Source organism: Oryctolagus cuniculus, chromosome 13 (genome assembly GCF_964237555.1).
Source record: "Oryctolagus cuniculus chromosome 13, mOryCun1.1, whole genome shotgun sequence".
Classification (NCBI taxonomy): Eukaryota; Metazoa; Chordata; class Mammalia; order Lagomorpha; family Leporidae; genus Oryctolagus; species Oryctolagus cuniculus.
Genome location: NC_091444.1, coordinates 66,927,953 through 66,940,170, shown reverse-complemented (window position 1 = coordinate 66,940,170; position 12,218 = coordinate 66,927,953). Strand labels below are relative to the sequence as shown.

The 12,218-nt window shown below is 48.8% G+C and overlaps 1 protein-coding gene and 1 pseudogene across 3 annotated transcripts; both read right to left on the bottom strand.

The window, feature by feature from the left end:
* Nucleotides 1-5,268: 5,268 nt before the first annotated feature.
* On the bottom strand, nt 5,269-6,443 carry LOC138844992 (ubiquitin-conjugating enzyme E2 N-like; annotated as a pseudogene).
* On the bottom strand, nt 5,857-11,750 carry LOC138844991 (uncharacterized). Of its 3 annotated transcripts, XM_070055634.1 has the most exons (6): nt 10,395-11,750; nt 9,344-9,915; nt 8,120-8,280; nt 7,800-7,890; nt 6,846-6,937; nt 5,857-6,558 (listed from the first exon to the last, which is right to left on the bottom strand). In XM_070055634.1, the coding sequence occupies exons 1-3, from the start codon at nt 10,715-10,717 to the stop codon at nt 8,153-8,155; spliced, it is 1,023 nt and encodes a 340-aa protein (XP_069911735.1). In that variant the 5' UTR covers nt 10,718-11,750; the 3' UTR covers nt 5,857-6,558; nt 6,846-6,937; nt 7,800-7,890; nt 8,120-8,152. The 3 variants fall into 3 exon arrangements, with proteins under 3 accessions (XP_069911735.1, XP_069911737.1, XP_069911736.1); XM_070055636.1 differs by lacking the exon at nt 8,120-8,280 and having other exon boundaries at nt 6,504-6,558; nt 6,846-7,890; XM_070055635.1 differs by lacking the exons at nt 5,857-6,558; nt 7,800-7,890 and having other exon boundaries at nt 6,856-6,937.
* Nucleotides 11,751-12,218: the final 468 nt, after the last annotated feature.

Genomic DNA, 12,218 nt, shown 5'->3' with positions numbered 1-12,218 from the left:
ATCACGCACTCACTAGCAGGGCCCTGCTGAGCCCACAGTGGCCTCTGGCACTCAGAGCAGCTGTTGGGGATGGAGCACCAGGAGCAGAACCTCTGCAGCCAGATGCTGTGTAGTCTGCATCCCATTTTGTCTGCACCACAGCTTGGTGTGATGCAGCCTTCAAGTTAGAACCTGTCAGCTCTCTGATGCCCACATTCAAACTTCCCCCTCCTAGGGTGCCTCTCACTTCCCCTCCTCTGCCTCTCCCATTTTCTGAGCTTCATTTATATTGCTTTTATAAATACAAAATGGTAAAAAAGAAATCAGGCAAAATCTAAATCCTCCAGGGGTCATTCAGAGGGACAGCTTTGACCTTTTATTTGATTGCTGACCTTGGGAGCTCATGAAAGGAAGCAAGGTTGATCCTGTAATAACCACATCTACCCTCGTGGAGGTCACCAATTGTGATAGGGGTGTGTGTGTGTGAGGGAGGGAGGGAGAGAAAGAGTTTATTTGTGACATCAGTTGTGAAGACAATGACTGGAAAGTGGAGAATGACCCATTATAAAGAGGCAAAGATAAAAGATAGAATAAAAGAATATAATTGCTGTTAAAAATATGTGCAGAAGGAGAGGACCAAGGGAAGGTGGTGGTATAGCAGCAGGATGTTCTGAGTCGTGCAGAGAAAAATGAATAATTAATAAACAGAAGGGATACAAACAGGCGGTGGAACCACAGATAGTTAGCAGAGTGGTCTGGGAGTTCACCCGAGAGGGCCCGGGACCACACTGGGGAAAACAGAGAGGTGCCCGAACTGCATAAGGAGAATGTATTGGAGAATCAGTGAGGAGACAGCCACCACCGCACCCTAGTGAACCAGGTGGGAGGTGCGAGCCCACAGAGATGCAGACACGGATGAGTGGGGAAACATAGTGAACAGTGCTCGGTGCCCTAAGTGGGAAGCAGGGGAGATTCTGGGGGATGAGCAGAGATTGAACACACGATCCCTTGGTGTCTTCCCCACCCCCCAACTGGAGCTGCAGCTGGAGGGGAGTGGCCATTTTGATTGTTTACATTCTCAAGCACAGGGGTGGGCTGCACTTTCGCCTCCAGTGCACAAACACATCAGTTGCAGGGGCCACCCCACCGGGGAACAAGGATCACAACAATTCAGGGTGACTTCCCCCTCATCACGCAAGGGGCACAGTAACAAGAAAAACTCAACAGAAGCCAAACTCTTTTGGGCAAACAAAGGAACAGGGAGACCAGCCCCAATAGGCGGGGCTTAGTACATCAAAGCCCGGTACCCACCTCCTTTAGAACCCACCTCCTTAAGCTCCCAGAAATAAACAAAGCTCTAGGAGGTGGAGCTGCTTGCTTACACTGGCAATCGGCACAGACCCACAGCAGCTCATAGCAGAAGGAAATCAATTTAAAAAATAAACCAAACAGAAATGCCAAAGAACAAAGGAAAATCCTGAATAAGAATGTGGAAGAACCTGTGAACTTGCCAATGGAGCAATCTACAATAATAGAGGCTGAAGAAGAAGAAATTAAAGTCATCCCAGAAAAAGAATTCAGAAAATTAATAATCAGAGTACTTAGAAGATTACTTACTGGAAGAGGGGCAACTGGGACAGAATCCAGCACCCCAACTGGGACTAGAACCCAGTGTGCTGGCACCGCAGGTGGAGGATTAGCCTAGTGAGCCATGGCGGCAGCCGCAAAATAAACTTTAACACAAAAACTATTAAAGAGACAAAGAAGGACACTATATAATGATTAAAGGATCAATTCAATATGAAGATGTTACTATTATAACTGTGTATGCACCTAATTACAGGGCGCCTGGCTATTTGAAAGAATTATTAAGGAATTGAGAGGGAGATAGAGACTCAAATACAATAGTAACAGGGGACTTCAATACCCCACTTTCAGCAATGGACAGATCAACCAGACAGAAAACCAACAAGGAAACAGCAGAACTAACTGACACTACAGACCAAATAGACCTAGCAGATATCTAGAGCCTTCACCCCACAGCCACAGAGTCCACATATTTCTCCCAGGTGCGTGGAACTTTCTCTAGGATTGACCATATGCTATGCCATAAAGGGAGCCTCAGCAAGTTACAAAAATTGAAATTATACTATGCATCTTGTCATACCACAATGCAACAAAGCTGGAAAACAACAACTCAAGAATCTCTGCATCATACGCAAACACATGGAAAATGAACAATATGATTCTGAATGAGCAGTGTGTCATAGAAGAAATCAAAAGAGAAATCAAAGAAAATGATAATACAACTTATCAAAATTTGTGGGATACAACGAAAGCAGTGCTAAGAGGAAAGTTTATAGCAATTGGTGTCTACAAAAAAAAGAAAAACAGGAAAAGCACCCAAATAAATGAACTCTCTATGCACCTCAAGGATCCAGAAAAACACCCAAATCCAGTAGAAGAAAAGAAATAATTAAAATTAGAGAAGAAATCAACAAAATTGAAACAAAATTACAAAAGAACAGCAAAACGAAGAGCTGTTTTTTTTTTAAATAAACAAAATTGACACACTACTGGCCCAACTAACCAAACAAGGAGAGAGAAGACTCAAATCAATAAAATTAGAGCTGGTAATAAAAATGCAACAACAGAAACAACAGAAATAAAAAGAATCGTCAGAAATCACTACAAAGAGCTGTATGCCAACAAATTGGGAAATCTAGAAGAAATGCATAGATTCCTGGACACATACAACGTACCTAAACTGAGCCATGAAGACATAGAAAACCTAAACAGACTCATAACCATGACAAAAATTCAATCAGTAATAAACACCCTCCCAACAAAAAAGAGCCTGGGACTGGACAGCTTCACTGCTGAATTCTACCAGATATTCAAAGAAGAACTAACCACAGTTCTTTTCAAATTATTCCAAACAATTGAAAGGGAGGGAATCCTCCAAAATTCTTTCTATGAAGCCAATATCACCTTAATTCCTATACCTGGAAAAGATGCAACAAGAGAAAGAAAACTATAGAGCAATCTCCCTGATAAACATAGATGCAAAAATACTCAACAAAATCCTGGCCAATCGAATCCAACTACATCTCAGAAAGATCATTCACCGGACCAAGTGGGATTTATTCCTGGTATGCAGGGATGGTTCAACATTTGAAAATCAATCAATGTGATACACCACATTAACAAATTGAGAAACAAAAACAATAGGATTGATTATCTCAATAGTTGCAGAGAAAGCATTTGACAAAATACAACACCCTTTCATGGTGAAAACTCTAAGCAAATTGGGTTAACAAGGAACACTACTCAACACAATTAAGGCAATTTATGACAAACCCATTACCAGCATCAAATTGAATGGGGGGAAAGCTGGAAGCATTTCCACTGAAATCAGGCACCAGACACCCACTCTCACAATTGTTATTCAATAGAGTCATAGAAGTTTTAGCCAGAGCCATTAGGCAAGAAAAAGAAACCAAAGGGATACAAACTGGAAAGGAAGAAGTCAAACTATCCTGTTTGCAGATGACATGATTCTATAAACAGGGGACCCAAAAGACTCCACTATTGGAACTTATAAAAGAGTTCAGTGAAGTAGCAGGATACAAAATCAATACACAGAAATCAACAGCCTTTGTATACACAGATAATGCCATGGCTGTGCAAGAACTTCTAAGATCAATCTCATTCACAATAGCCACAAAAACAATCAAGTACCTTGGAATAAATTTAACTAAGGATGTCAAAGATCTCTATGATGAAAACTACAAAATACTAGAGAAAGAAATAGAAGATACAAAAAATGGAAAAAATCTGCCATGTTCATGGATTGGAAGAATTAATATCATCAAAATGTCCATTCTTCCAAAAGCAAATACCATATGTTTGCCCTGATTTGGGAGAATTAATAGCACACCTAAAATGAAAGTTATAGAAGTGAAATTGTCACTTTTAGAATCAATGTCTTGAATAGTCCTTGACCTGTTGAGGGACAGTTTATCATTGTTACTTTTTGCTGTGTATATCCTTTTTTCTCTGTTTTCTTTCTTTCTCTCTCTTTTCTCTTCTTCCTACTATATGCTGAACTCTCTATGTGACACAGAGTTAATCATATGTATTTTAAGGCAATTGTAAAAAGATCCCGGTTAAAAGTAAGAATGGGAATGAGATGGAGGAGGTAGTCTATAACTGTAAAACAGTCTAGTTCTGCATACAGTCAAACAGACTTACCTCTAAGGGTACAGCCTAGGAACTTGTCATGGGCCCCAAACCCATAAAAATCGGTGGTATAAATGCCATCTTCACTGTTAAAATGCTCATATTAAACATTAAAGTCAACATACAGATTGGTCCAAGTTTAAAAGTGATCATATCAATAACATCAAGTACCCAGTAAAAGTAATAGAATTAGAAAGGAAGGTTAGTCCAACATGGGCAGCAGTCCACACAGCAGACTCCTAGAATGACATTCCCTGTAAATAACACTCTGACCTCAGAATCAACCCTTAAGGCTTCCTGGTCTGGCTGAAAGGCCTGTGAGAGCATTTCAGGCATGGAAGGCCAAGACTCTGTGGCAAAAAAATATCCTACATGGAGGATTTATGCGAGACCTCAGTGGAAAGAAAGGGTCATCAAAGAAGGATGATACACTCTTCTCTGAAGGGAGGAGAGAACATCCACTTTGCTTATGGGTGTGTCCAGATACCGATGGAGTCTATGGTCACAAAAGGCCTCCATAGCCTTGGCAGCCCATGGCAAGAGCCTTGAATGATCACTGACATCATAAATGAGTGTTAATTGTTAAAGGAACAATAGAAGTCACTGTGCACTTGCTCCCCATGTAGGACCTCTGTCCCTAATGAGCTGCAATATGAGAATTGACTGCAAATTTTCTTCCCAAACTGTACTCTATATGTTGTGTCTGTGCAAATTGTTGAAGTCTATGCTTAGCATGGAGTTGGTCCTCTGTATATAAAGTCAAACTAAAAATGAACCATAATGAAGAAGGAGATGGGAGAGGGAGAGGGAGGTGGGATGGGAGTTGGGGGAGGTATGGAGGAAAGAACCACTAGATTCCTAAAGCTGTATCTTTGAAAAAATGCATTCATTGAATAAAAACTTTAAAAATGAATACAAATAAAATGAATGCAAAGGAGAACATGATAATAGTTCTGTGGTAGGGAAGAATTCCTAAGGCAACTACCCCAGAATAAGCTCTGAGATGTGGGGCCCCTAGAGTGGTTTCACTGGTTCATCCAAGGGCTGCTGGGAATCTGGAGGCTGGGCCACCGGGGCACTTCTGTGGCTGATGTTCTTTTTCTTTTTTTTTAAGAATAACAAAAAATATTTTACTGAAACATAAGATGTACACAAGTTTCCAGACAAGCCATACAAAATGGTCACAAGCATTTTTGAAGGGGGAATCCACCCTTGACAGCAAAGTCACAATGTTATTAGTGAGGGCTGTGATGTTTAATGGTCCCATTTTGGTTCAAACAATCAAGCCTGTCTATCTACAGAGTCTAAATTGTTAGACTTGGCAAGAGAGCATATTCTAAAGAATTGGTTAGCTGCTTTTAACCAATGCAATTAGATCATCATAAAAAGGGAGGGAAGAGCCCATAAAATTATAATAAAACTTACCTCCCCCTTCAAAAAAATAAAGAAAAACACCCACACTCCTGCAGCTAACCCTGACAACTATCTTCCTTCGCAGTGCCTTATACTTAAACCAGGATAGGGGAAAACGAATAAAAGCAGAGGGGCCACTGCTTCTAAACATTTCCACAACAATCCAGATGATACTTCTAGCCTCTGCTCATGTTTTACAACAGCAAATTAGGACAAGACAGATTTGCTAATGTGCATTTAATCACCAAATGACTGAAGGTGTCTGGGCTTTTATTCTGTAATATTTCTAAGACTATGTCCATTAAATGCAAACAAAAAGGAAGAAGTCTTGGCAGAACAGCAGTGATGGTACTTGATGATCAGGTCGACTTAAATATTGTTCATGGCATCTAGCCTAGTCCACACTCCAGCTGTTTCGATGGCTTGGGCTTCGTTGGTCTTCCTCTGCTCCACTACATCATTCGCTAATGGATCATCTGGATTAGGAGTACTTAACAAAGCCTAGATTGATCTAGTGCTGAGGACCACTTATCTTTCAAAATATCTAAACATATTCTCTCCAACTTATCTACATTAGGATGATAAATTTTGTTCATGAAACGTACTTCAGGGGCTGCCATCGAGTATTCTTCTGGAAGGAATAGTTCAAGTTTAAAAGTCCCCCACTCAAAGGGGGAATCCTGGGGGCCAGCAATGACCCTATGAAAATAGTGGGCGCTGCTCTCATCTGGTTCTGCTTTAATGCCAGGAACTGGTTCTGTTGGCAAACGCTGGGTTTCCTCGATGATCCTGCGGGGCAGTCCAGCCATCTTATCAGATCCCGAGTTTGGCCTCTGGTCTCATCTCCCATGGCTGGTTTCACTGCCAGCTGGTACTGCTGGACACTCCCAACAAACCATGGCCATCCCGCAATCAGGATAAAATCTGAAAGGAGGAAGAGATTCCTATGGAGACTCCCAAGTGCTGATGCTATAGCCGGGACTGAGGGGAACTCAGGAAAGCAGTGGCAGCACAGGAAGGGACGGGGGCAGAGCACTGTATCCACAGACACAGATGATGCTAAAAGGCTCTACCTGGAGAAATGACAGGACTTCTCGGGGAGAGGAATGAGCACAGTGGGGCAATGGTTTTGGAGTCTACCTGAAGACCAATAATAGGGAAATGAACTGCCCAGGAGATGCTTACAGCCTGGGAATCATTATGAAACTCACTCTGGGAGAGGTCGCCAGCCTGGGCATAAGGAGAAGGGCGGTCCTTGGCTGGTGGAGCTGCCATCCAGAAAGGCCCTTTGATGGTAAGTGACCTGTGGAGGTTCAAAGGGAAGAAAAGTGACCACAGGCAGATGCCAGACACAAGAACGACTACAAGGTCTTCCTAGCACTAACAGAACATAGGAGACCGAAAAAAGTGCACACCAAAACCTAAGTGAACACGATCCTCCCTTTAGTGAAACAACGGCATTCAAAGAGATGAGGAAAAGCCAGGGAGAAGGAGGGAGACCAGGTGAACAGGAAAAACGCAAGGAGGGCAGCCTGAGGTCCCATGGAACATCACCAGCCAAGCCTCCCCAGCAGGACAGAGGACACGGATTAGGATGAGCCCGAACACAGACTTTGTCGGGGGAAAGTGTCCTGGTGCATTATGCTGGGGTCATGCCCATGGACCCCAGAGAAGTGCTACTTAGAAGGGGGTCCAACTCGGGCCTCCCTTGTCCCTTCTTCACTGCAGTGTTGCACAACCCCTGACCATGGACAGTCCCCCTAGGGGTTATGGACACTACCCCAAAGGGGTTGGCATGGGGCTGGGAGAACAAGAAGCGGTCTACCCTGTTTGGATGGAGGCAACATGGAAGTGAGGAGGGTGGGAATGCCCCAGGAGGAGGACTAGACCCTGGGCCACATAGGGCAGAAACCCGAGGAAGAGGGAGGTGAAGACATGGAAGGCCCCAGTGCCACTGCACAACGTGGGCCAACAGAGACAGGGGCTCCTGAACACAGGGGTGGGGAGGGGCTGTTGGCGGGCCAGGCTGGGCCAGAGTTGGGAAAAGAGGCCTTCTGGGCACATGGTCTTCAACAGCCAAGAAAACGTTCCATCCCCTACCATTCCCCAGACCCGCTGTCATCAGCTGTGCAACAGAGCAGACCCACATGCCCGTGATCACTTACAAAGACTGGGCTTCGACCCGGTGTCCTGATGTGCACAACTGGCCACTGCTGGAGGGGTCAGCCTCCTCCGCCTCCAGCTGTGTGCTCTCCACTGCAACAGATGGCACACGGGGCAGGTCACAATATGATAAGGAAAGATGGGTCCTACCTGCCACCACATGGGTCAGCAGCACCATGGGGATTCACTCTTGGCAGCCAACTGTGCACAGGAGTGCAGCAGGGCCAGGACCCACCAGGAGAAGGCACAGCAAGGCAGTGGTACGGAACAAGACACCAGCAACTAAGTGGAGTGGCAAGGTCTTTTGCTTGGGAGGACTCACATTCCACGGCGCGTGGCCAGGGATGACGCTGTTTTAAACAAAGTGCCGGACAACAGAATCGATGGAAAGGGAAGCCGAAGGCAGCATAAAGATGAGTGACCAAGGCAGGCCAACCGAGGTGCATACAGTCAGATGGGTAGCACACATCCAAATGTTCAATCCTGGCAGGATAGGGTGTGGGTTACGGGCTGAGTGGTGTTAGGTGCTCATCAGGAAAAGGCTAGGAGGAACACAAGGCAGCAAAGGACCAAAATGTACGAGAGCGGCTGGCCTCGCTGGCATGCCTGGAGGGCTGTCTGTGGTCAAAACCAGCACGACTGCCAAAATCCAGCTGACCGCCACCTCAGCCTTGACGGGCAGGCTGGGGCTTCAGAGGGACAGTAGACTGTGAGTTGGAGACCTAGATAAGGGGCTAAGGCATGGGGTCTGGGGTAGCAAGCCAGGCCATGAGAAAGGCCGAACAGCACAGGTCAGCACATTGCCCAGAGGCCATTAATAGCTCCACATGAGCCCATGGAACCAGCAGGGGGCAACGCTATGTGTATGATCCCAGCCAGCAACAAACACTGAGCAAAGTAGTGGCCAGCCACGTGTCACCGGGCCGCCACGTGAAAGGTACGGGAGAATGAGGTGGAGACCCCCATTGGGGGCCCAGGACGGGGGCCTAAGGAGGTGGGCCAAAACAAGAGGAAGACTGAGGAAACTGGGCACGGCCCGCAGAACAGAAGCCAAGGCAATCTGATAAGCAACAGAGCACCCTGGTTTAGAGCCTGGAACGGGCCAGACTTGTCACAGCCGGCCGGACTGAAGCCGGGCAGACTGATAGGAAACACGTGCCTTGGATAAGAGCCTGGCACACACCTGACTAACCACCGCGGGTTGGACTGAACCCAGGGAAAACTGATGGGCAACTCAGCGCCCTGGTTTGCAGCCGGGCGCCCAGCCGCCCAGCCGCGCCGCCTCGGACCTGCTGGCCACTGTTCCCTCCGCACAGCGGCCCGCCCCCCACCCGGCGGCCGGCCACCCCGGGCCGTGGTGGTGGGTTGTGGTGGGTGTGTCGGGCCCAGGCGGGCCCTGCGAGGCTGGGGGAGCCGGGGCCCCGTGGCCCTTGACAGGCCCCAAGGCCCGTCTCTGCCCGCGGCCCTCGCCCAGCTCCGCTGCCCGGTGGCGGCCCACGCCGGGCGTCGTGGACGGAGGGCCGGCGCCGCTGGCGCGCAGTCTTACCCGCAAGGGGCCTCGTGCGCATCTGCGGGCGCCGCCCGGTCCTGCTCCGCCTCCTCCTCTGTCGGTGTTGGGCACTGCGAAGGAGCGCCCGCAGGGCGTGGTCACGCGCCAGAGTCTGCTGGGACCCGACCGCGTGTGCCGGGCGTCCCCGGGGCCGCGGGGGACCCACCGGCTCCTGGCCTGCAGGGGTGCCTCCTCCCAGGCAAGAAGCACTTGGCGGCTTGGTGCGGTCCCGGGCCTCAGGGGGACCCGGGTGAGGAGGCCGCCCTTGGGGCCCCAGCCCCGGCCCGCCCCCGAGCCGTCCCAGCCTGGCCGGGAGGTCTCCCTCGGAATCGGGGGAAGGGGGGGGCGCGCGGCGGGGTTGGGGGGACTCACATTCCACCACCTGCGCCCGGCGGTAGGGGCGGCCCGCGAAGCGGCCGGGGCCCCAGCCGAGCGGGTAGGACTCGCCAGCGGGGTATGCACCCGCGTAGGCCGGCGCGGCGTCCCCGAGGTGGTAGCAGCAGTCCGCACCGCCCTCTGGGTCGGGCCAGGCCCAAACGGTGTGCTGGTACGGGGCGTCCACGCCAGGCCTGCAGGGGAGAGGCGTGCAGAGGACAGCGCTGAAGCCCGCCAGCGGGGAACGGGGTCGGGATCCTGGGGCTGCAGGGGCGGGGCCTGGCCGCTGGGCGCCCAGCCGCCCCGCCTCGGACCTGCTGGCCACTGTTCTGTCCGCACAGCGGCCATCATTAGTCAATCAGGAGGTGATGGTGATCAACAGCCGTTGACGTGGTTACCGCACTATAGAGTGTGCAGACATGTCACTGTGTTGCCACTAGCCTCTGTTCAATATTGGGATGTTAATCTCAAGAAATTCCTTGTTTTCCAAAAGAGAAAAAGAGGCTCTGCATCACCATGCAGCCCATCAGTTAGCTTTTCCGTTGGTCGTGCATTTTATCAATATTTATGAGAAAAGTGTCCTGCTGCTGGCCAAAGTCAAGTCTTGGTTGTCCCAGCTGAGCTACCCATTTCACAGACACATACACTCTGGCCTGCACGGCGTCCCCCTTACTTGAACACAGCTTGAACCGTTGATACAAGTTGCAGCAATCCAAGCCGGCCTTTCTTTTCCAGCATGTGGTGTAGCAGGGGTTTGTATATTCCACTATCTGAGAAAGACAGACACGGCTGCCTCACTGGAGGGCTGGACATGCAGCTCAGGCCACTGCCTCTAGGGAGGGCAAACTCCACTACCAGGCTCTGTGTAAGGATTTCCTTCCTTATCTTTATTTCTCCACTTCCCAACAAGACATCTGACAATGCCCATCTTAGAGATGAGCAAACAAGAGTTCTAGCACAGCTAAAGTGCCTGACAACAGGTGATTCAATGGACATTTGACAGAATCAGAATTCCCCTCCTCTGACCTGTGACTCAGCCATGGCCCAGTGTAATCACCACACCCCACAGCCTCTTAAGTCAAACACTAAGTTGAGGCGTGAAGCAGTGGTTTTCTGCATGCTAGGCAAGGCACCCTAGCACTGGGGATGCATGATTCCTCTGTGCTGAGGATTTCAGGCTTCTGTGTTTGGGGATGAAAGAGCTAGATAGAATTGTGCAAAATAGAATGCTTATCACCCAGAGGCCCTGAAGGAAACATGCACGCATACTAATGAAGTTCTTGTTAAGTTAGAAATAATGAATGAATAGTGAATAAATGTGTTCCATACTAGGAACCATCTCTGGTATTTTACAAGAAATATGTCTTGCATTTCACAGCAATAATTCAGAGGTGGGATAGCACTGTGGGCATAGATAAGGAATCTCAGGAACAGAGAAGACGGGCATTCTGGAATAGAGCCTGGGGCTAGGGCCCAGAGTCCCTGCCCCACACTCTGCTCTGTGCTACCACAAGGAGTCAGGAACTTTCTTCACCTTCAGGAAGACCCTGGGCTCCCCGAGCAGATCTTCCCTCTCACCAGGGCAGTCCCTGGTTTTGACAATGTCACTTACAGACAATGGTTCCAGGGTAGGGCCAACTCCCTTTTATTGTCTATGAAGTGGATCCTGTACACTCTTCATCACATTTCCCTTGTGTGACTAGCACAAGGATTGGCCAATTGGAACTCAAAAGAAGCTTGGAGGGGCTGGCACTGTGGTGTAGTAGGTTAAGCTTCTGCCTGCAGTGCTGGCATCCCATACCTATGGACACCAGTTAGAGTCCGGCTGTTCCACTCCCAATCCAGCTCCCTGCTAATGGCCTGGGAAAGCAGTGGAAGATGGCCCAAGTGTTTGAGCCCCTGCACTCATGTGGGACATCAGAAGCAGCTCCTGACTCCTGGCTTCGGATCGGCTCTAGCCATTGCAACCATCTGGGGAGTGAACCAGCACCTGGAAGAGCCCACTGCCTCTCTCTCCTCTCTTTGTAACTCTGCCTTCCAAATCAATAAATAAATCTTTAAAAAAAAAAAAAGCAGCTTCAATTGAGTGGAAGTACATTAAGCCCCGACACAAAGCCCACACCACGTGGTACAGGACACAGAGGCTGCTAATTAAAATGAATTGTTGGCCGGCGCCGAGGCTCACTAGGCTAATCCTCTGCCTGCGGCGTCGGTACCCAGGGTTCTAGTCCCAGCTGGGGCGCCGGATTCTGTCCCAGTGGCTCCTCTTCCAGTCCAGCTCTCTGCTGTGGCCCGGAAAGGCAGTGGAGGATGGCCCAAGTCCTTGGGCCCTGCACCCACATGGGAGAGCAGGAGGAATCACCTGGCTCCTGGCTTCGGATCGGCACAACGTGCCGGCCATAGCGGCCATTTGGGGGTAAACCAACGGAAGGAAGACCTTTCTCTCTGTCTCTCTCTCTCACTAACTCTGCCTGTCAAAAAAAAAAAAAAAATGAAT

Coding starts and splice junctions, on each gene's coding strand:
- LOC138844991 (XM_070055634.1), bottom strand. CDS start 10,717: ATGTCCATTGAATCACCTGTTGTCAGGCACTTTAGCTGTGCTAGAACT. Junction 9,916..10,394: donor ACGGTTCAAGCTGTGTTCAA/GTAAGGGGGACG, acceptor TCTCCCCTGCAG/GCCTGGCGTGGACGCCCCGT. Junction 8,281..9,343: donor GCGCACGAGGCCCCTTGCGG/GTAAGACTGCGC, acceptor CTATCCTGCCAG/GATTGAACATTTGGATGTGT.